We start from the raw sequence: 25,350 nt of genomic DNA, 5'->3' as shown, positions 1-25,350 counted from the left end.
CTGGGACCTTACACATGGTAGGGAGGCTATTCTTCTCTAACAAAATATAACACAGCAAGCCATTTTTATGAAAGGAGTCTGTGGGCTGTAAACCCATCATCGGATGGGTTTGTGTTCTAATAAAAGCTTTCTCATGTTCATAGTATTTAACCTGACTTGAACCTGGCCAAGGACAGGATGAAGCACACTGAAGACCTAATCAGTAATTCCCCAGAGGTCAAAGAACACCCATGTACCTCGGGAGGAGAGGCCACAACCAGACCAAAGTGAATGGGCAATGAGGTGGGCCTGGAGGGGTGACGACACCGGGGGCTGGAAGATGCTCCTCAGTGAAGCAACAGATCACCGGGCCCATCCCTGGTGAGAGGATGGAAATTACCTAATCCTTTCCTCATTTTACTTGTGCGTATTTAAGAACTGATTTGCAAGACAAAAATACAAGCAAGTCATTTCTGAACCACAGGACATCATAATGAATCAGGGACAGAGAGAACACATGCACACACCACCAGAATGCTGCATTCGTATGTTCAGATGTGTTATTAAAAAAAACAGGTATATGAGTTCTATTTAAAGTCCTGACTGTTCACTCTAGAAGACAATAATCTAAAGCAGGATGTCAGTTGCTAACACTTCCTTTCCAAGCCTGTGTTTCCCTAGGCAGATGTTGCGTTTTACCAAAACTCCTGTTTGAAAGATAAGCAGGATTCTTCATTCATGTTTGCTTGATCAAGTAGTTATTGGTGAATATGATTTTACATCTGGTCAAATAAAATAAGCATGTATCTCAAACGTACCTTCAGGTGAAGAGCCTGTCTTTTGGGAAAAGACAGCATTAACTTTACTCTTCTTACTGATATCACTGTTGACGGACAAGCTGGACTGAATTTTTCTATGCATTTTGTTAGAAACAGGTGCTGAAAGTCTTCGATTATCCGCAGATACGTTTTTGGCCCCGTGGTGGTGAATTCCATTTCCGTTGCTGAGACTAGTGGGGCCGTTCTTTATCTTGCCGCCTTCCTCCTCACTTGGCTCCTGTAGGGACGCTTGAAGCTGAGGCAGGCGCTGAGGTTGGGCTAAAGAACAGGAAAAGTTTTTCCAGTTAAAAGAATATTTGAAAAATCATCAAAATATATTCAGTAACAGACTTTTTCTTTTTCCCCTGGGTTTCACCCGTGGTACTAAAAAATGGAAGGTGGAGAAAAAGGAAATATTAATTAACATGGACACAGAGAAAACAATTAGTACAAAAGGCAAAGTGGGAACAGGGTCATCAGAAGTGACTTGACACAGGAATAGGAAAATAGCAGGAAAGACTTTTGTTTAAGAAAATTTAAGTTGGAAATCTGAAAAAGTTATTCCACACCCAATCAACAGCAAATGTTTGTCTTCTATGTACTAGGCCCCTCTTTAGGGTGCTAGAAACAGCAATATTATCTCAATATCTCTGATAATGGGCTAATTAATTGTCTTTTGAGATAAAAGGGAAAGAACAATGAATTCAAGTGTCAAAGCTGGACAATAGAGAAGGAAATATAGTTGTTTTTCTTTTCAATTTCACTTTTTTTAAAGGTTATTTATTTAAGTAATCTCTACACCCAATGCGGCACTTGAACTCAGGACCCGAGATCAAGAATCACATGCTTTTCCGACTGAGCCAGCCAGGCAGCCCTTCAATCTTATTTTAAATCCTGGAGAAGAAAACCTTTTCTATATGTATCCATCAATTTGATATAAAAATAAACCATTTATGAAAAGTTAGGAATAGAAGACAGTTTCCTTAATCTGATAAAACACATCTGCCAGAGTTAAATGTCAGCACTATAGAAACACTCCCATTTAGGTCAAGACCAAGAAAAGGCAGCCCAGCTTCACCCCTCTTGTTCGACATTACACTAGAGGTCCTGGCGAAAACAATAAATATGAAAAAGAAGTAACAGGTCTGAAAAAAAATGTTTTTGAGACGTATACCTAATTTGAATGTTCTAGGGGAAATTTAGGAGACTATAAATCTTGCAACACAAAGAATTTAACAAGGTATATACAAGATCAACCATATTAAAATAAAAAAAAGTTCCTCTAGGCCAACAGAAACCAAATAGCAAATATACAAGAAAAAATGAACTCTTCACAGTATCATAAAACACAAACAAGCAAACAAACAAACAAAAAACAAAGCCAAGAAAAACACTGTTAAGAATTAAGCAAGGACAAAATGGGCAGCGATTTTCTGGCAAAAATTTTAAAACAATACTGCAGGACATTAAAAAATATACTACTAACTGTAGAGCATATAAATGTTAATTCTCCCCATTTATTTAGTGTAATTCCCATAAAAAAACAGGCTTGTTGAAGGAACTTGACAAGCTGATTCAAGAATTTATGAGGAAGAGTAATCAACAATCACTAAAGAAATTTTCAGAAAGAAAACGAGGGTTGCAGCATTTGACTTACTACATATATAGTCTTATCAAAAAACCAACAGGAGGGGCGCCTGGGTGGCGCAGTCGGTTAAGCGTCCGACTTCAGCCAGGTCACGATCTCACGGTCCGTGAGTTCGAGCCCCGCGTCAGGCTCTGGGTGGATGGCTCAGAGCCTGGAGCCTGTTTCTGATTCTGTGTCTCCCTCTCTCTCTGCCCCTCCCCCGTTCATGCTCTGTCTCTCTCTGTCCCAAAAATAAATAAACGTTGAAAAAAAAAATTAAAAAGAAAAAAAAAAAACCAACAGGAGCTAAAGCAGTGAGCTGATGGTTCAGACGCAGACACATAAACCAGGGGATAAGCAGAGAGAGTTCCCAATATAAATGTGTGCACACATTTAAGTGCATGTATTCCTTAACCAAATAAATTACGGGTGTATTAAATGCCTACCTATGAAAAGCAAAACCTTTCAGATTGAAAAAATATAAGACTATTTTAACATCATGACACTAAGGAGGGACAAACTAATTGGTTGTTTGGACAATGAATCATAAAAAAAAGCAGGATGACTATTCATCATTGGTGTTGCCTGGCATTTCTGAACACCCTCATGGATTTTTGGTAAATTCCTCTATTCCATTCCTAGACCCCTGTGCAGCTAAAGGGCAGGCATGTGACCTAAGTTCTACTAAGCACAAGTATGACTTACATGCAGAATGGCCAATGCAAGAAGGCAGCCACCTCTACCAGAGAGGTGGAAACCCTCAGCACAGACCATGTAGAAAGCGTTTATTGGTCTCGGCAGTGGGGTGCAGTGTCTGATGTCCACTTCCTATCAGACCAATGAACCGATAGTCTAGCAGTGGGGTTTTCAACAAAGAAGCCCCATTGAATAGATGGGAATGATCTGTGGCTGTGTAACTCTTGGGAGGGCCTGTATGCTAATAAATTTATTTTCTATTTAAATTAGCCAAAATGGAATCTACTGTTTGTAGCTAAAGAGCCCTAACTCCCCCCACCCCCAGTGTTATTTTACATTGGTTACAAAATGAAATTATTAAAATCAACATTCACCTTGATTGAGTAGCCCCTAAGCAAAGCTATCCATCATCGCACTTCAGCAAAAACCACCAACAAAAACAATTTGTTCCCAAAATTTTACTATTTTATAATTTCCTGCAATTTCAAATCTAAAAGTGCTGTTTTAATTAATCTTTTCCACTTATGAATATGAGCAGTTATGAAATGTATATTACATCTGAATACTAAGAACTCTTCACTTGAGAAAAGTATTGCATGCAAAGCAGTCACAATTATATGTGGCATTGACCATGTCTGATTATCTGTGTTCTGGGGATTAGCTAAGACTTGGTATATATTTTTGACAAAGACAGTTTGCATTTGAGTCAATCTCTAGCACACATTGTTTACCTCCGTTCCTGTTCACATATCCTCTGTCTCTTGAAGAAAAACATCTTAACATATCAAAACATGCTAACTCATGAATGTGCATATTTTAAGAAAAAAGACATTTTTTTTACTTAACAAAAGCATGCTTTCGTCAAATCTGTTAACATTAATACCTGATTTATTAAACTAACCTATGAGCGCCCTTAAAGTTTTTCAGTTCTTCAGTGATAAAGGAAAATGACTGTCTAAAAAGTAAAGTAATGGTGGTAAAATATATCAAAGTATTTTGTTTTTCTTACTCTTGATGAAAAAAACCTTACTTCTCTGTTTAGCAGCTATATATGCCCTTCTGTTAAGAAATATCGACAAGGCATCTGCAAAGGTAGATCTATTTCTTATGAGTGTGCAATCATTTGATCTAGAGATTAATCTGCAGCTCCTGTAACTTGCATCAACTAGAAGGACACCCTAATGACTGCTATTGAACACACATAGTTATGCATATGTATTTAAAGGGATGCCAGAGAAGATAGTCAAACGTAATGTGGTGTTCTTTTCAGAGCACTTACCAGTAATTTCACCAAATAAATGGAATGTTTGGGCCACGTTTTCTCTGAAAAGAATATTTCAAAAGCAATCCGAGAGCTTGGTTAAATTGAAATATCCAATTGACCAATATTAAGGAGACTTCTTATCAACCAAAAATATCCTGTCACAGTCCATAATCCAAGATAAATTTAAAACTACTATGTAGTAGTTAAAACATTCCAATAAGTAAATTTTTTTTAAAAAAGGTGGTAAAAGACAACTATGTCTTGCCACCAAATTCTCAAACTGACAGATCTGACCTTTTTCTACTATCGAAATTGACTATTTGCAAATTACCAGATATGGCTCAAGTGGTATTCAAACATATCCTTAATGATTTATCTACATTTCAATCTTCAAAATGATATCTATTTCTGTTGGCAGATAAATCAAAGTACATTCATTTTTGTTTCACTGTCCTCTAATTATTTTAACTATGGTTTGTATTATGGTCAGGTAACCAAATATTATCTCTTTATGCCAGTTTGGTTTTTTTAATAGTAATAGTTTTTTTTTATTAAAATAATTTCTTAGTTTTAGGATTTGGGCAGATACATACAGTATGTAAGTCAAATTAAAAATGGATAAACCCTAGGTATATTAGCTATATTAACATTTATTTTAAGTTCACTGCTAATTTTTCATGGGTGTGACTTGAATCTTAGAGTCAAATTCTAAGCAAAACCAAGTCAGAAACAGGATTTTATTCTCAAAGAACAAAAACATCTGATTGATTAAACCCTAACTACTTGGCTTTAAATAGATTTCTTTTCCTTATTGTGTAAAAGTTGTGTATGGCTTTAAAAAAAAAAAAAAACACAGTAATATGGGAACGACACAATGCTTCTTAAAACACAAGTGATGCCTAGGGACCCTCACTCTCCCTTTAATGATCCACTGCTCTCATTCAGCTGTCTTTCTTTTTTCAAATCTTTACATATGTGACAGCTCTCAAAAGTAGACCATAGACCATCTGGCATTTTCCGAGGTGTAACTTGTGCAAATTCAGCTCTATTGGGAGCGCACTGCTATCTTCTGCCTGCGTTATAAAGGGACAATAGAATGTAGAACTTATGAGTTGTTTTGAATTATTCATTTTTTTGCCTGTATATTCAAGAAATTTTACAAACTCTGCATTTTGTACTACATAATCACATGCGTTAAAGGTACAAAGAAACTTTTTGACACCTCTTTTCTACAGAAAGCTGGCATTTTGTTTGATATGTGAACATTCAGCATCTGTTATATCATTCTAAACAGGATGGGTGCTTCTACAAAAGACCCCATTTTAAACTTACTCTATATGAGCAAAAAAATGTATTCTTGACATTCAGTAACTAATGCAATACACATCAAAATTTCAAATACCAGTTATATGAACATTCAGCATCTTCAAACCTGGATAGCATTGGTCACCCGCTTACCATATGTGTAAAGAATTTTTTTTTTTACCAGTGCTCACACAATGCCACATGATTGTAATTTTAATATCCGTGATGAATAGCTACAAATGTCTTAAGAAATACTGTGCTTTCTAGGTTCAAATGTTTTCAATCAGGGAGGAAACCAATAGAATTAAATCTAGTGATTTTCAATAAGAATAATAAATATGGGAGTAATGAGTCAATAGCATGAATTTCTTTTGATAATTTTTTTTAAACTGGGTGATATTGCAGCAAGTAATAACTACACTTGCAACTGTAGCTGCCTGAGCGGCAATATAAAGCAACATTTTGTTGTAGCATATAATCTATTAGCATGTGCAAGACCTCTTCAGTCACTGGTCTCTTGCACAAATCAGATTTAATAAAATTACAAAAGAATTCTCATACCACTTGCCCACTTTAAATGGTGGTTGTATGCATATGAAAAAAAGTTAAGTGCTTAGAATTTAAAATTGTAACAAAATTACCAAAATAGAATATTGTTAGGGGGTGACTTGGTATAAACTGAATTTACTCTTCCCAGAGATAGGTGACAAAGCTTTTCTGGATGCCCAATATTATGTAACTCCATGGTCACTATGAGACAGAGACAAACATGCACATGTGCACACATACTAAAATAGTAGAGATTATATATAAATAAAGTGGTGTTTTATTGTATATACATGTAATACGCGTCAATACCCAATAGCTTAAAAAATCTCTTTGAGATGCACTAATGTGATAAAATTATCTTTGTTATAATGTAAGATTTAGGCTAAAATCAACTAAAATAAAAGTTAAAATAATGGCTAACTCTGTTCCTCAGCTTGATACAAGCCTTTCTCAGTGTACCCTAGATAGACCCAGCATCTTAGCCCTTACACAGTCTGAAAGCTCCTGGCATTTTCTACCTGTTTCCTTAGTTCTCTGCGCCCCCTCCCCACCCAAGGTCTTTCTGAAAATTTTGACTTATCTCTTGAGCCTCTGAACTTTTTCATCACGTGTTATATTTTCCATCTTCATTTTATTTAATGTATATATTAACATAGTGAAATATATTTTGCAATTGTGTCCTTTTTGGAACATTGATCGGTTTGAGAAGCCCGATCAAATTCTCTCTACACAATTTGAAATGTACAAGATGGAAGAGACTCTCTTATGATGAAAGCATTTTTAACAGTAATTCATCACTTATCAGTGGTAGGGGTTGCAAATACTTCCCAAACAAAAGGATAAAACTTGACAAGTTGTTTGGAGAATCAATCATTAAGAAAGTCCTTAACCATAATGAAGAAGAGCTCAAAGGAGGGAGGACTGCTAGCTTTTCCCCAATTCCATGCTCCCCATTGTCCCGGGTTCTTGGCTAACCCATTTCCCAGTCTTCCTTGCAGTTCAGTTCAGCCATATATCCATGTTCACTCTGAAAGAATGAGAGCAGAAATTATTTCCGCCACTTCCAGGCCTGGGCCTAAGCCCGGGGTGTGTCCTCTATACTTTTCTTTCTTGCACTAGCCAGCAACCCAGCTTTGACCACAGCAGTGGGAAATATCTAAGGCATTTTGGAGAAAACAAACAGAAGGAATCTGCCTCTCACTGACCTAGTATGCTCATCTTATACCGTTCCATAAGAAATAAACTTTTATTCAGTCATGGGATTAATGCTGGGACTCGCTGTTATAAACAATGTTACCAAACATTACAGCTTCTATCAAATCCTATTAACAACGACGCAAATTCTAAATACATATATATGAACTGCCCCGAGCCCAAATGACTTAAAAGATACCACATTTCACTAGAAAGAAACAGTACATTAGTAGCAGTAGAAAGACCACTGTCAAACCCACAGCCTGGGGTTTATCTTAGAAGACAGTAGATGAGCTAGCTTTACCATGCAGAAGCCAGTTATTACTGAGGGATAGTCGTGCATCATGCAGTTCTGCAGGAAAGTCTCCCAGCATTACTCTGCTGCTCAAGACAATTTTTAGCCCTCACCATGGCTGGTAGGAAATCCAGTAGAGGTGACCACCATCCCATTTGGTCAGGACTAAGGGAGGTGCTGGGATGCAGAACTCTTAGTTTTAAAACAAGACAGGTGAACCGGGACAAATTGGTCACCTTTACATCAGGAGCAATTTGTACACAATTGCTACTGTTTTCTTCAAATGAGACACTGGCTTTAGCAGATGGTGGGAAGATAGGCTTTCAGCGAGACTCACGAGGGGTTGAATTCTAGAGTCAGTATTTCCCAGTTCTGTAAGCTTGAGAAAGGTACTTCATCTCCCTGGGTATGAGGCCCTTCACTAGCAAAATGAGATAAAGTGACAGGTCCTCATGGGTATGGACACTTTATTAGCACTTTCCAGTTTCGTACCACAGTTACTCTCTTTCATTACTCTTCCCTACATAATTTTCCTATCATTTCTTTCTGATTTACTATTAGGCTTTTTTTTTTAATTCTGTTAGTAGGGGTTTTTCCCCCTATAAATCAATGCAAGACCTTTTTATGAAATAACAGGTTTCAAAAAATACACAGTATCTTTCATTGTTCAGAAAGAATAATGACTTGATTGAAAAATATATTAAAAAATAAGGAAAATCATTGGCATTTTAAGATTTACATGTTTTACTGAAAAGTCCCCAGCAGTAAGCCAAGGAACAAACAATTTTTATTGTATTCCCTCCAAGTGTAGCTTTTCTTGAATGCTTGTTTCCATCCCCAAATGAATGACATATTTGGCCTTACTTTATGCCAGCTCTTATACATCATGGATTCTAGCTACCTTATGTGGATAACATGAGCCCACCACTCGTACATTTGAGAACAGAATACTTTTCAGTTTAAGTTAGCAAGTTTCATTATGGATTGTTACCTACAAGCTTTATTTATGTACTAACAGATCACACGGTCTTCTTATATAATCCCATAGGGAAGATGGGGTCGTTCTGCTACGGTAGGTATCCCTATGTTTTCAGGTATTTCCCCCATTTGATTCAACTGATAGAATATCCTCTACTTATAATTATTTGCAACTATATGATACATATCTAAAAAAATATATACTTAATTACATTTAAAATAAATATATTACTTACATTTAAAAAATAGATAATTATAATTATTATAATTATAATAACTTATAATTATTTGCAACTATATGATACATATCTAAAAAATATATATACTTACATTTAAAATAAAATATATTACTTACATTTAAAAAATATATATATATATATCGCCTAAGCAGCCTTTTCTTGTAGGAGAGAAAACATACTAATAAAAAGGCAACACAAAGTCACACTCTTCCAGAAACCTATTTTACATCCTAAAATTTTATTGTTTTTTGTTTTTTAAGTTATAAAAGGCACTTCTTTGGTTTAAGAAAAAAAAAAACAACTATTGGGCAAGCAGAAGTTTGAAAAATCCTATAATTGTGTTATGTCTTAACAAACAGAATCTCTCCTTGGAATTCTGAAAACAGTAGGAAGACAAGTATCAGAGAACAACTACTCATACTTCAACCTTCAGACCGTAAGTTAAATATTTTCTTTGACCTTGTTGGTGTTTCACCATAGGTTTAAGGAAAAAGATTTTTTAAAAACATTATTAATACCATGTTTATAAGTAATCATTTTAAAAGCACCTGATTATTGAGGCACCTGGGTGGCTCAGTCGGTTGAGCATCCAGCTTCACCTCAGGTCATGATTCACGGTTTGTGAGTTCAAGCCCTATGTGGGGCTCTGTGCTGACACCTCAGAGCCTGGAGCCTGCTTGGGATTCTGTGTCTCCCTTTCTCTGCCCTTCCCCAGCTTATACTCAGACTCTGTCTCTGTTCTGTCTCTCTCAAAAATAAACATTAAAAAAATAAAAATTAATAACAGCACCTGATTATCTGTCACAATGGAATAGGACACATTCACATATCTTTAACATATCAGAAATACCTTATTTAACCACATGCAGCATCTACAAACTTCAAACAACATACACTGCAGTAAAATTAGTGTTGGTAACAACTAAGGGAAGTACACACTGAAAACCCCACATATCTGACACTCCAGAATCCATCCTGAGGTTTTATATACTAATTACAGATTTCAAGGACCACAAAGCATGTAAGAACACCTCCCGTTAAGAAGCATGCAGCACTCTTAGGCTTCAACTGAAGATACACATTGACACACTTGGGTAGATGCAGAATTGCTTTCTGACATAGGTCCTGGATCACCCTGCCTTCAAGTGACTTTAGCCCTCCTCCATGGGATGAGGGCTCTCCAGTAAGGCAAGGATACAAGTCAAAAAAACCTTGAAACCAAGAACTCTGATCCAGTATAAAAAACTGCATCAAGAGTAGGCTATTAAAGTGTGAAACTAGTTAAGTAAAGCCAAGAATGGGGAAGATGAGAATCAATACATCCTACCCTAGAAAACCAGTAGTCACTGTGAACCAGTAGCAAAGTAGTGCATTGAAGTGAGTAGCCGTCAGTTCTTAGAACAGAAATCATGTGCATACTGAGGCTGGAGCTTTGGAGTACTCTGCAGAAAACTCACAAATTGGTATATCGGACTTCTTATGGCCTTCAGTAGCTGCTGCAATAAAACAACAAACTCCATTCTAACTGGCCATGGTAACAGCCACCTGGAGAAAGCAGGCAGCTTCATTCAAGGGAGCTCCTTTTACCTTCAAGCAACACAAACAAAGCCAGCAACACACATATAAATTTGCTATTGTGGGGAATCCAAACGGGTGCTCCCCTCTGCACAAATTTCAAAAGCCTTCCTTGCCTGATTGCATACCTGAATGAGTAGACGAAGAGTAGGCTTTGGCCTCTACTTGCCTTGGTGCAATTCACAGACATACAACCCTAAGCAAGAGCCTTAGTAGCCAGTGAGGAGGGACCACTAGAGTTCAGAGAGTCATACATGGTAACTGGATTTCAGCAACCAAATTATGTATTCAGTCAAAATTCAGTGTGCTGATCTCAAGAAAGGCTTGAGACTCCCAGCTCCAGTGCCTCCTGCACTCACTGCCTCTCAGTAGTTCACATAACTCATTCACGAGGGATACAGCCTGAGGAAGGAGCGACCACGGGGTCAAGCCTCACCAACCACAGAAAGAGCTAGTGACGGCAAGCCAGTATGCAGAGACAGGAGGAGATCAGAGCTCAAAAACACAGATGGCAGGTCAAGGGACCAGAGTCAAAGATTATTCAACCAACCTTTGATGCCAGTTACCAGAAAATGAAGTCTTACCCCATCACCTCCCCCAAAAGGATATTGATAAACAAATAACAAAGATGTTAAAGAAATTACATTGCTAGAAAAATCTCTGGCTTAGAAAATAAAGGCTTGTGACAGTTCCACCAAAAGGCAATCCCTGAATCTAAGTCCTTGTTAACAAGAAGAGAACTGCTAAAATCCCTAACAAAGGAATCCTCCTGGAAGCCCTTCCTTGAGGAAAGGGCCATGAGGGACACCCAACAAGGGAAATCTTAGCAGATGATCCTGGAGTAAGCACATCTACTGCCTACAGAACCCAGGCCAAGGTCAAGGGAAACATTCAATAAAGAGATGCTTCTGTACTATCCCTCACCAGACTGACAGGGACATTCCCCAGATCAGTACTGTACTTGAGAGTTTACACTACAGCTGCCCTGTACTTCTTTAACCATCATACAGTTACATTTGTTTTCAAACATAAGTCGCAAGACCATGAGGAGCTAAATCCAAATTTGATTTGAGATCACATTTCTGAACCATGTCAAAGGAGGAATAAATATCACCCAGAGGTGTGCAGAACAATGACCGTATGATGCTAGCTCTAGATGCATCATCTGAATGTGACTTTGATTCATCTCTCATTAGGGACAGGTGGAGTCCACATGTGTTTGTTGAAAGGATAATTGGATCTCATTAAGAATATCCTGAATCCATATGCACGGAAACAAAAAGTATCTGTATGTAGACACACACAGAAATATGTGCGGGTCAAGCAAAGACTGGACCATAACCGACACCTAATCTTGATCTGTCCAACATCACCCACTTTCTTCTGGTGCCAGTATGGCTATTAATGAGAGCAGGACCTCAATTTACTGACAAGAACCGTTCAAAAAATAAAGTACTTTTGGTTACACACATTTTGTATACAGAGCTTAACACTGGGCATTTGCTGACTTGCCTTTGATTATACAGCAAGTGCCTTAAAGACAAGGTTCCGTCTTCTTAGAGTTCCATCAACCTTATCAGGCACATACCTGCTGACAAAGAGCCATGTACAGTGTTCAGCACCCAGTGGACACCCAGTGAAAATTAACTGATGATGATGAATTATACTAGCTTTTAAGCTGTCACTTGATCCCAGTATGTAACAACCTTCCTGAATAAATCAAGCAACAGTTTGGTATTCAATACCATTATAAACTTCATCCTTCACCTTCACGAGTCTAGGGAATTGCTGTAAAAGCATAATATAAGGATGGTGGAGCTATAGCAAGGATTCAAGAAATTCTCCGTTATAACAAGGGAATTAAAGATTCAGTTACAGATATCATACAATGTGTAGGGAAATGCATCAAAAATACTAGTTAAGTGACCTTCCTGAAATCAACAGCATTAAAAAGTCAGTACCAAATTATATATCTGAAAGTTTTCTCCCTGCCCTTTAATAAAAGTAAATCCAACTTAATGTACAAGTAAAACTCGTATCTCTTTGAGGTTGGAGCAGCAGAATTGCAAGTGAAGTTCCAGTTAGAAGACAGGGAATCAGGTAGAGGAAACGATGCACTGCTAACTGAACATTTAAAAAGAAATTTATTTCTGGTAGCTTATACAAGGTAAATCAGAAAAAAAGTAAATTCCACTGTTATTCCCCAGAGCTTTAATATAGGTCATAACCCTCAAAGTTCACTGGTGAGTATTTGTTATTGGGATAGCTTTCCACTCTTCAATAAATTCCTTGAAGATAGGGTCCGAGACAAGGAAACCTCTGTGCTTTCATTCTAAGAACAGTTCTCATTACAGGTGATGCTCTCTCTGATCTAATTTGAAGATTTAGGACTCCAAAGGTCTCAGAATTGACTCTAAGACTGGAATGGCCCTAACGATCATGTCCAACTCCTAGGGGAGGTCCTGGAGAGCTTCCTCCATAGGGAAGTAATACACTAGCTGCTTATCCCACGTAACTGAAAACAATTTTCAAAAAAAACAGTGCAGTGAAGTTTTCCAAACCTGTGGAGGCAGATTCACACATACGAATTTTAAATTCTTTTTTACACATGATCAACAGATCACAGGTTAAACATAATAGAAAGGTTTCAATATGGAAAGGACTAGGTAAAAAATAACACTATTTCCTCATTCTCAACTTGTCTTCTCCTAAGATGAAATTTCGCCCCCCTTCCCCACCCCGTTACAGGGCTACTTTAAATTTTTGGAGCCGGATTTGAGGAATGTGAATTTTAGATTCTTGTCTTCACCAATGTATCAAGACTATTTTAACCTCTATGGGAATGAAATGTTACCCCAACATGAGCACAGAGGAACAAACTCATTAACCACGTTTAAAGATTAACAAGATCGAGACCATTTCTTCCTTGGATTTTACCATTAAAATCCACTAAATCCTTCAGGGTACCTTTGGCGACAAACTAACTTAAATATATTATAAAATACTTGGCAAGTACATACTACAGTGCCAGCCACTGTTCCAGGCAGAAGAGATTTTTTTTTTTTTAATTTTTTTTTTCAACATTTATTTATTTTTGGGACAGAGAGAGACAGAGCATGAACGGGGGAGGGGCAGAGAGAGAGGGAGACACAGAATCGGAAACAGGCTCCAGGCTCTGAGCCATCAGCCCAGAGCCCGACGCGGGGCTCGAACTCCCGGACCGCGAGATCGTGACCTGGCTGAAGTCGGACGCTTAACCGACTGCGCCACCCAGGTGCCCCCAGGCAGAAGAGATTTTACAAAATTTGCAAATGCCTTGCCCTCACAAAGCTAAGAGATATTTATTATCTTGCATAACAAGAAATCTGAAGACAGGGTGGCTCTAATTAATACTAATTTCACAGTTTCTGTATTTTCACTGCCATCCTCGGCATGCCAACTTTCCCATCCGACTCTTCTCCTCAGAGTTACAAGACTCTCTGAAACAGCTCCAAACATCACATCTCGAGATGATGACAGCCCTTGAAAGAAGAAGTGCTCTTTCTTACCATCTCTTTAAGAATATATTAAAAAAAAAAACCCTTCCTTCCAGGAGATGTCCCTCGGGTTTCATTGGTGGACACTGGGCCACAAACTAAAAGTAAAGCTCCCTTTTTCTCTCCCTGCAGACCAACATCTGTTTAAAGGTCTGCCCTTTCCCCCAGACTGTAGATACGCTCCTCCGTAGCAAGAGACATATCATTCATTCAGTCACTCAATGAGCATTTACTAAATGCTACATTCAAGTGCCCAGCGCTTCTGAAGGTGTGTTACAGTACCTCAAATAGTGGTCACTTAGAAAAATGAACGAAGGAATGACAGACAATAATATTCATTCCACAGCTCCCAATTTCAATCCATTAAAATAAAACCTTAAGTACGCATTTCTTACCTAGAAAAGTAAACAAGGAAAACAAGCATGTTTGCCTTTCCCCATACCTCTCTGATATAATTTGAGTTCTACTTAACCCAGATAACAACCCTAACACCCTGTAACAGCCCACACACACCGTGTTATTTACAAGGCCAGTTATGAGCTATCATTCAAATGAAATGGGAAAATGAGAATGTCAAATTTATTCATCACCATAGACCTCATATTAATTTCGTTAACATTCCGAAGAATGTTGCTCCGTCTTCCAGCAGTAGATAAAAACCCACAAACAGTAAAAAACAACGACAGATCTTAGCACCTGAAGACTAAGAGTGGGTGAAGTGCCCATGATATACAGAATTCTGTTTTCTTTATGTGTCCAAATACTTATGGAACATCTATGTATCAGGCACAGTGCTAAGACTAGTCAAGTAGAGCTGAATAAAAAGACATGAGACATGTACATAATAAACAAAATATACAACTTGAAATCATGGTACTTGCTATGAAGGAAAAATACTACTATTAGAATAACAAGTGAAACTGTTTTGCTTAGGATAGCTAGGATGACATTTCACCAAAGGCCTGAAGGGGAAGAAGGCCTCGCGGAGAGTTCCAGGGTTCTTGGCCAACCTAACGACACGTGCAAAGCTCCGCAACAGAACAGGGCTCAGCACATCTGCTGACCTGCTGGGAAGCCAGTGTGGCTAGAGGACACTCACACAGTCCTTTGGACAAAACATGTATTGCCTCATTCAAAGGATAAACATTAACAAATACATCAGAAAAATCATAGAATGCTTCCATCAACAATTCCTGGCAATATTCTTCCAGATATTCTGCTTCTTTGCCATATAAGCCATTACAATAGTAAATTATTCACTTATAAGACCACTCTCCATAAAACTGACCAGAAGTTGACTTAGATACTTTACTGTGAATCAAGATACCCCCAGGAAAAGACTTCTGAGGAAGTTACAAAAAGGGGCCATCAACTGTATATATACAACTACAATTTGGAATATTAGGAAACATTTATAGAAATCTTATCCTCTAATTACTTTCTAAGAAAGAAACACATACATCCATTTCTCTGAAATGTACAAATCTATTTATATTTAAAGTGGATGAAAATTGTTCTGGGGCTGGAGAGACTAGCAGGAATTATTCCATGTTCTCGGATAGTGAAATGAATGGTTGTGGGAGAATCTTGCTACTGTTCTTAGGAATCTGCTCAGATTTTAGAAAGGAGACTGTCATTCCGATTTTGTAGTCCTCTTCCTATTTTATTCCAATTTTCAAACTCTGATTCCTTTACTCAAAATATAATTCTCTAGCAGTATTTCTCAACCTTTTTCCAACTCCACAGAAGTTTATTTGAGCAACATATACCCTTCAGGAATATCTTGTGTGGTTTCAAAAACAAACTCCTCCAGCGAGTCTCATAGCTGTTGCCTTGTGCACCACACTGGAGAATCCTAACTCTAATACAGGAGTCACAGATCAGTAGAGAGCTTACCAAGAGCAATTTTTATCATGATTTCAAACTCTTAAGGGAGAACAAAATGGGCAAATGGACAGTCAGTTGAATAAGTTTATCTACCTGGGGTCTTTAAAATCCCCATTAATTTCTAGCAATTATTTTCAATTAATATAGCATTTAAAAGACAAATGCCATAGGATTTCACTCATATGTGGAATTTAAGGAAAGAAATAAGCAAAGGGGGGAAAAAAGAGAGGGAGGCAAACCAAGAAACAGACTTATAACTTTAGAGAACCAACTGATGGTAACCAGAAGGGAGGAGGGAGGGGAGTGGGTTCAAGAGGTGATGGGGATTAAGGAGGGCACTTGTAATGAGCACTGGGCGTTGTACGGAAGCAATGAATCACAATATTGTACACCAGAAACTAATATTGCACTGTATGTTAACTAAGTAGAATTTAAATGAAAACTTGAGGAAAAATTTAGCGTTGCAAATCCCACACTGTAGTTTACAAACTGCAAGAGCTAACTATATATTCTCATTGATAATCAAAGACCATTCTCAAAAATTTTAGCCCATTTCTGCCACCAACTACCTGAGTCTCGCTAGATAAACTGTTTACCTCTTTATGCTTCAATTTGCCAGCTGAAACAAACAAAACACAGAACCCACAGAGGTTGAACACACTGATCTCTAAGGGACATTCCTTAACTTTAATATTACAAGAATATAGGCCCAGGATTCATTTTCCACATGTAGAGAAACAATGTAAACATGGCATATAATATATACATAAAACAAACTGGAAAATACCAGCGTAAGCACCCATGTTGTTAGGGCCTTATAATTCGGAATCTATGTCATCTAGATAATATCTATTAAGGTAAGTATTCAAATGTCATCTTTTTCTAGAGAAAGGAGTCTGAGAGGGTGGAAGGTATGACACTTAAATAGGACCATTGATTGGGAGCCAGGTTAACCAGGGGGAGTGACAGTAGTGATTGAGCTGTCCACCTCCAGCCAACAATTACTAATTTCACAAGGTTCACAAACCCTCTGCTCTTGGCCAGATGTCAGGAGCTCAGGGCTGTAGCAATGGTAACCAGTAGGGGTAAAATTAAGGCTGGTTTTTTTCAAAAGTGGAAAACCAGTGAACAAAACAGAATATGAAAATAAGTATTTTCTCTATATAGTATGTGCTATCTGGTTCATGTCCATCAATGCTTAGGAGGAAAGGAGGCTGGGACAGTAACTGTGACTCATCCTTCCGGCAGCTGATTTTCACTGAGCACCCTGTGATCACTATGCCGCTCACTCCCGTGCTGTGCTGTGCATAGGGGCCTATGATCTGGAGCCTCCCTGGTTTATATTGCCCAGAGCATCCCTCTCTTGTGTCTTATGAGAGTCAGAGTGGGAATAAAATGGTACTCGGACTCAAGCAGGGGAAGAGATCTGATGGTCTAAGCCTTCTGTATGCAAACTTCCAACCAGCACACTTCTGGGCGTCAAAGTTCACCCCAGAGCCCAAGAGCCTCGGTGACTCAAGATCTGGAGCCTTTTGGGGGTAGTGCCAGATTGTGTCATACTGACACTTAGGTTTTGGCTACTCAGTGCTACAAAGTCAGTTATTTCCTCATCTACTTTCCATCTTACAGAAAACTCTTAACATCTCTGATCTGTCATTTCCTGGTCTGTTCTTGCTTTCCTTAAATTTCTGTCTCTGTAAAATTATTTTTAATTTACAATCATTTAAGTGGGATTTCCAAAGGGAATGGAATATGTATGTCCAATCTGCCATGTTAAACATGATTTTTAAAAAACAATCACACACACACACACACACACACTTTAAGAAAATGTGGCAAAATGTTAACACTTGTTAAAGCTGAGCCCGGTTCATTCATGGGTGTTTTCAATATTCATTTTTCCCCATTTCTAAAGGAGCTACTTTAATGTTAAGAAAAATCAGAGTTCTATTTATTAAGCGTATAAGTTGATTGGTAACTTAGGTAGGAATATTGTTTTATCCTGAAAACACTAATAGAGTGGGATATTACCAGGATCAAGGGCAAATTAGTATCCTTTTCCTAGAAAAGTAATCTTTTGTTTATGACTGAGATATTTCATTGTATTTAAAACTGAAAATTCATTTTAACATAAAGAGAGGCCTCTTCAGTGCCGAGTCTCATTTTCTCATGGTTTTACAGGCAACTCTGATGATGTGTTTTAGGTTGTTTTTGTTTTTGTTTTAGGATCATACCAACAGGCCATGCTGTGTGTGCTTGACTCTCCCCTGCGAACTCCTGGCTAACCAATGGGGGAATCCAGACAACTCCACTTTCTTTCCTGGGTCTTTGCTCAGTATCTCGGGATCAGCCTGAAAGCGGGATTAAGAAGAGGTGCCATTCTTTCCAATGCCGAACTCAAAATGGCCCTGCACTTCTTAGTCTAATCCGGGTACCAGTTACTGTCACTGTTATGTATTACAAATGTGCATCTAGAAACTTAGAGGTAACAATGCATTTCCACTTAGGTTTTCATGTTTGCCTCTTCACTAACCTCAAGAGGTAGTGAGAGAAGAGAGTACCTCCCTTCCGTCCACATTCTGAAGGTGGAGAGCATGAAGTGACTTTGCCCAGTGATCCCAAGCTAAGGAGTTTTGGTCAGGATTAGAATCCAAATCACAGGACTTCACATCTGACCTTCTCTGCATACACAAAGCCCCTTTTATAATGTCTGACCAGGAGCATCACTCCAGTCAAACCTAGAGCTAGCTGACAAGTCAAGCTTTTGCCCATAATTTCATTTTCACTTTTCCTACATTTACCTTTGTCTATTAAGAATATGGGAGTCAATCTAATTGGCTTGCCACATGTGCACCTTCCTCTGCTTTAAAAAAGCACCATGTGGGGAGCCTGGCTGGCTCAGTCGGTTGAACGTCTGACTTCGGCTCAGGTCATGATCTGACGGTTCGTGAGTTCCAGCCTGCATCGGGCTCTGTGCTGACAGCTCAGAGCCTGGAGCCTGCTTCTCATTCTGTGTCTCCCCCTCTCTCTGCCCCTCCCTGCTCATATTCTGTCTCTCTCTGTTTCTCAATAATAAATAAACGTTAAAAAAAATTTAAAAAAAAGCACCATGCTATGTTTGTACCTGTCGTCGGTGACACCTCCAGTTCTTCCCAGGTCTTCATACATCATCAGTAACAGTAGGAGAGATTTCAGCGCTTAGTTCGCAAGGCATACTAGAGTGGATTGCATCAGGCCCTACTGCCTGGAAACTAAGTTGAAACAGCACTCATGCAGACTCATAAAAATTAAGTTATCTGAATAATGAAACTTCTACATGACATTTTTCAAGGGACTGAGTTCTAATATTTGTGCCAAAAACAAAACAAAAAATAGGGATACGTTAAAGGGTGGGAGACGCATAATAATGAGCCTCTCTCCAAAAAAGGCTATCCACAAATAATTCCACATTTGTATTAATATGCAAAGACGTGAAAATAACACTGTACCTACAATTGAGAGAAAAGACCAAAACCATCCTCAAACGATTTAACGTCATCCTTATCCCCCAAGATATGCTATTCTAGGTTTATAAACTACCCATCTTTTCACTTCATTGTAATTTAGTGTTTCATACACTAAAATGGACACTAAAATCTGTCATTATTACTGACCAAGCTATAATCGCCCTTCTTCAGCCTGCCAGCGCTGTAGACTCTGACTCTGCGAGCTTAGTTACCCTGTTTTGTTTTTAGGTCGAAGAAGTAGTGGTTGGGCTTTTGTTTGTTTTTAGTAAAAAAGAAAAAAAATTAAATGCAGAAAATGACCACTCCCACACATTCATTCTTTTTACACATTAAGTACGTACTCGGTGAACTGTTCCATTTAAATATTTTTACTTTAACGCCGTAGATGTCACCAGAAAAACAAACTCAATTAAAGACTTCTTCCCAGTGAGTGTTCTAACAAACCCCTCATTTTCTTTAGGCTTAATGGAGACAAGGAATTGCTCATCAACGTCATGTTTATCAAAATAAGCGACCCTGAGAAAAGTGATGAGCAGGGCGTTGAATCCTTGGCTAGGTAAAGGGCCCCACTTCGCAGGAAAAAACTTGTGAAACCATTTAAGATAATGATAGTGTCAATGCACCAACATCAGAGCACAAACTTCAAAGAGTTGTGCAAAAGATACAGTATTTCGTTTATGAGTCTCACACACTCAGGAGCCGATGGTAAATTGTGCTCGCAGAGAACGTTCAACTACATCTAGTGTGTAGGTTGGAGCCTAATTAGTTTTCCTGGTAAAACTGAAACCTTTGAAGAACTCCCTCAAGGTAAGAATGAGGAGACAGGCTACTGCCCAAGAACAGTTGAGTTTGGAATATTCATTCCTCATGGCAAAACAGTTCCTTCCATAGAGTCAGTTTCACTTTTTAACTAATTAACAAATTAATAAAATCAATTTATTCCAAACTCTGTTCCTCCCTTCTTCTCTCAGAATATATTTATTCCGCAATTCTAGGTCTTCTTACTCCACGAGTACTGAATCTTCTGGGGTAGGTCCATTCTACAGAGTTTTGTAAAAACAGTCACTCTTAATAACTAAATGACCAAGCTCTTTTAAATGCTTAAATATTGCGATAGTGATGATTCTTATGGAAGCAAATGCTTATTCCTGGTTTACTGGCGACAAAAAATGGTGCCAGAAGTTGTACAGAACTAATGTTTTCCCAGCAGCCCTGTAAATATTTGCCATTATTCTTCTTTTAGTAGCTAGTTCCAAATGAGCAAACTATGAACTTTTATACAGTAAGAATGGTGTACAACTGCCCCTAATAAATCTTCTCCGTCTTATGCTATATTTCCATACCATTGAAAGAAATAGCTGATACTGCACAAAGTTTTGAAATACACTGTTCTCCAAAGTATGTGCTTCATCAGCAATTTATTTTAACATCCACATCTCCCTCTCTAAAGGCACTGAAACTAATTATGTATTGTCCCAAATGCCTAGATACCACTGATATCATATGAATTCATATATTATTCAAAAAGCTGATCTTTTTTTACTTATTAATCTGACTCTTAGGTAAACTGTATCTCTATTATAAGGGACTTTGCTTTACTTCGAGAACAAACTCTTGCTGTAATAGGTAAGGAGATATTCTTTCCACTATATCTACACACACTTGATTGGAAGGCTGCTTATTGCAGACATTTTTAACTGAAAGAGATAGCTTATTCCCATTCGGGACAGAGTGTCAAGAGAAGATGAAAGCAGGCATTTGTAATTCCTCAGAAAAACAGGCAAAAGAGTTTTCAACCTTAAGAAATCTGACTCTTCTGGAACATAAACCTTGATCTTGGGTTAATAAATCAAGATTCCTAAGATAATCAAATAATCCCTTATGGCGACATCAAGTTTTCGATTTTAAAGTCTTTTCATTGCGCTATCCAACCCCATCATGCCATTTAACGAGGCCACAAGTACCAACTGTAATAGTTCTTTTCCAGTATTATAGAACACAAAGTGCTGCACAGTGAAACTAAAAGTAAGAAACACTTTGCGAACGATGTAAACATCTCTCTAGAAAACTTCAAAACAAGCTTAGTCTCAATCAAGGAGCCAGTACCTGGGTTCTCCCAAAAAGGCAGCCATGGCTATCAGTCCCTAGGGGTCATTAAACACAACTGTTAAGAAACCACTTTCTAAAAAACAAACAAACAGTCTCTAAATGTTCAAAGAAAAAACTCTGTTTGGGCAATATATTCAATTGAAAACCGTATTAGTTCTAAGTCTGAGCTATACCTCAGAATTAACTAAGAAGCTCTGAAAAATTAAGCTTGTCCAGACCATGCCCACATATGATCTACGTTCACTGGTGTGGACTGGTCTGGACATCAATATGTATTGAAGCTAATGCAAAGAGTGGAGAACCCTTGCTTTCAACAATGGCATAGGACTACAGCAGCATATTCTGGCCCCTGTATCTTCAGCTTCAGTTTCTGATTTCTTCTTGGTGCCAAAAGAAAATGCCTATCTTCAGACCACAAAAAAAAGAACAGCAGATGTCAAGATTCTCTGCCTATCTCTCTGAATGAGACCAAGTAAGTTCTCATAGAGGCAATGAGACAATAGTTCTGAAAACAAAGAAGCCCTTTTTCGAAAACGTCAAGTATATTGTAAGCCCAGGAATAGACTTGAATTTATCACAACAAAGATAAAATTCCAAAAGAATATAGTATATTAAAATTTTCCTAACTTTTTTTTATGGCCCAACACAAAGGCAGGATACGGTCACATCATTAATAGTGAACAAGGGCAATAATTTCCAACCAGGGAAATGGATTAGAATTTTCAGCTTGGAATAAACTATTAATTTAAGAAAACTATCATCTCCCCTATGATTTTAATGTAATCTTTAGGGGACCATGAACACCACAGAGTCCTGACTCTTTCCCTACTCTTTCCCCATCTGAGAGTCAGGGCTACATCACTGGGAGATTAGCTGTGTGGCCCTAGGTAAACTGCTTGACTTTTCTGAGCTCAGTCCCATCTACAGATAATAATACTTATTCCACCTGCCTGATAAAGTTGCTGATAGGCCAAGTGAGATCATCAATATGAAAAATTTCATTAACTGTAAAAAGCTCTAAGTAATAACATTGTTAATATTACTAATAAAAAGCATCCTTTGATATGCATGAACTGTAGACTGAGAAAATTAGCTCCTTAAGAGAGGCAAAGATAGTCAATCCACATTTTAAGACAAATTACTACAGCTTAACCAATTCAAAGCTGTCAGTCTCCTACAGAGAAGCTAAATGTAGTCAAAAGGTACAGATTTTCATTTATTCAACAATTAACATGACAGTATTGGGAACAAACTCTGTGCATGGCCCTGGGCTATATGCTGTGAGGGCTACAAAGCTGAATGAGCCGCCAATTCTGCCTTTAAGGAGCCTTCAGTTCAGTGATGAGGAAGAGGGCCATCCACACAGGACGATTTCAAAATTAACGAGCCCTTTAGGAGAGATGAAGATAAAGCCACTCTGCTTGCAGAAATCACAGCATGGCTCGCCTGTACAGCTGGAGATGTGGGGAGACAGGTAACATGAGTGAAGCATGGGAGAAGGAAAATACTGGACCCGGAGAGGGAAGAAAAAGGAATGCATTTGGGCTACGGCAAAACTTCATGAAAGGAAGTAGTGGAGGAAAAAAACCAAAATTTCTTTTATTCCCACAGTCATTCCTAATAGCTTAGGGAAGGTCCAATGTACTCCTGGATCAATGCTAATTGCTGGGGGTGCAACCTAAAGCCAGGAGACCTGTAGACATGTAACAGCAGAAACAAGTTACAAATTGTGACAACGACAGAAAGCAAGGATGCCTGGAGAAATAGGAAAGCCCAGTTTAGACTGAGAAGTCTGGGAAGCCTCTCTTGGGAACTGACAATTAAGTCTGGTGGGCAGACCCAGAGTGCAAAAGCTCAGAGACAGAAAGGAACTCAGAGCATCTGGAGGATCCGAAAAGGAACCCCTTATAGCTACACAGGCAGGGGCAGGAATTTCCAGCAGGAAACACGTCACGTCAAACACGACACACAGAAGTCTGAGAAGAGACCACTGCGATAACTGACCTATCAGTATTAAAAGACTATTTCAGGGGCGCCGGGGTGGCTCAGTCGGTTGAGCGTCCGACTTCGGCTCAGGTCATGATCTCACAGCCCGTGGGTTCGAGCCCCACGTTGGGCTCTGTGCTGACAGCTTGGAGCCTGGAGACTGCTTCGGATTCTGTGTCTCCTTCTCTCTCTCTGCCCCTCCCCCAGTCACACTCTGTCTCTCTCTCCCTCTCTCAAAAATAAATAAATGGTAAAAAAAAAAAAAAAAAGACTATTTTAGTTGTATTTAACCTTCCAGGAGACTAAGTATCAGCCATGTGGACCAAACTGGGTTTGAATACCAGGAGCTAGTATTAAAATAGAGCCTAGAATATCTCAGTGATGGAGACAGATGTATCAGAATACAATGTGAGTCTTCAGCAAACAGAAGTGTCATAAAATCAAAAGGCAAAAATAGATCATAAGTGAAAACCAACTAGAAATTAAAGTATAGCTGAGTATCAGAGAGGTCTCAATTGAGATTAGAGAATATGTATTTATACCACAGCTAATCTTACTGCGATATAACATCTTTTATCTATGATCCCCAGCCCCTGGAATCTGAACTGAGAATACTGATGATGTTGTCTTTTACTTTATTATCACGGCAAATAGGATACAAGGTCATAGAATTGAGGGGGATAATGACAGATCATTTGCAGGTGCTAGCAGGCCATGAAAACAAAGGCACATGAAGTGAAGAAGCAGATGAGTTACCATGAGGCAAAAGAACATAGTTCACAGATTAGGCCTAATTAAAGTCAAAAACAGGCAGAAATGAGAAAGTCAATTTCTGATTTCGAAATCTTAGAGATTTTGCAGTAACAAGGTCCAAGGTGGGTCTATATTTGTAAGGTGGCTGAAGTGAAATAGACATTAGGGCCTTTGAGCTAAAGTCGTCAAGAATCAGTGTGATTTCAAAGAAATTAAAAGAAGCTTTATAAAGAAACTAAAAGAAGCTTTGAGTTCGAGAACAAATTGGATACTAGTTAGGGATCAAATAGTTTAGGCTAGAAGGTGGAAGAGAATGTGAGAATAATCAGAGCAACAACACACTCAATACTCCTCCACACAATGAGTAATTTAAGACTCTGCCATTTGACTTCCAGTGTCAGCTACTACCAACACCCCCTTCACATCAACTTTCCACGTATCAGACTAGCAGCTAGGCTCCAATTTAATCTTTATTTTAGTATTATTATTTTTTAATGTTTATTTATTTTTGAGACAGAGACAGACAGAGCATGAACGGGGGAGGGTCAGAAAGAGAGGGAGACACAGAATCCAAAGCAGGCTCGAGGCTCCAAGCTGTCAGCACAGAGCCTAACGCGGGGCTCGAACTCACAAACTGTGAGATCATGACCCGAACCTAAGTCGGAGGCTCAACTGACTGAGCCACCCAGGCGCCTCTCAAATTTAATGTTTAAATTATCAGAAGATCTTGTAGCCTGAAATATTTTACCCTGATTTGGATCAGTCCAAACAAATTTGGACTTTATAGAAAAAGTCAGTTTTATTCAACCTCCTATAAGAAAGATCTTATGATATACATTTAAAATGATATATTAAAAAGGGGGGTGCCTGGGTGGCTCAGTTGATTGACCACCCAACTCTTGATTTCAGCTCACATCATGAACCCTGGGTTGTGACATCAAGCCTCATGTCGGGCTCCATGCTGAGCGTGGAGACTGCTTAAGATTTTCTCTCTCTCTCTCTCTCTCTCTCTCTCTCTCTCTCTCCCTCCCTCCCTCCCTCCCTCCCTCCCTCC

General features: G+C 38.5%; 1 protein-coding gene across 2 annotated transcripts in view; it reads right to left on the bottom strand.

Annotated features, from left to right (window-relative positions):
* The window catches only part of MDFIC (MyoD family inhibitor domain containing), an 87,837-nt gene that overhangs the window by 33,733 nt on the left and 28,754 nt on the right, over positions 1 to 25,350 (bottom strand). For both annotated transcript variants that reach the window (XM_030308269.2, XM_030308268.2), the window contains exon 4: positions 798 to 1,076. In XM_030308269.2, the coding sequence (XP_030164129.1) occupies positions 798 to 1,076 (279 nt within the window). The remainder of the gene's footprint in view (positions 1 to 797; positions 1,077 to 25,350) is intronic.

The sequence above is a fragment of the Lynx canadensis genome, chromosome A2 (genome assembly GCF_007474595.2).
Source record: "Lynx canadensis isolate LIC74 chromosome A2, mLynCan4.pri.v2, whole genome shotgun sequence".
Lineage (NCBI taxonomy): Eukaryota > Metazoa > Chordata > Mammalia > Carnivora > Felidae > Lynx > Lynx canadensis.
The sequence above is the reverse complement of the archived record's forward strand: the minus strand, read 5'-3'. Positions and strand labels throughout refer to the sequence as shown.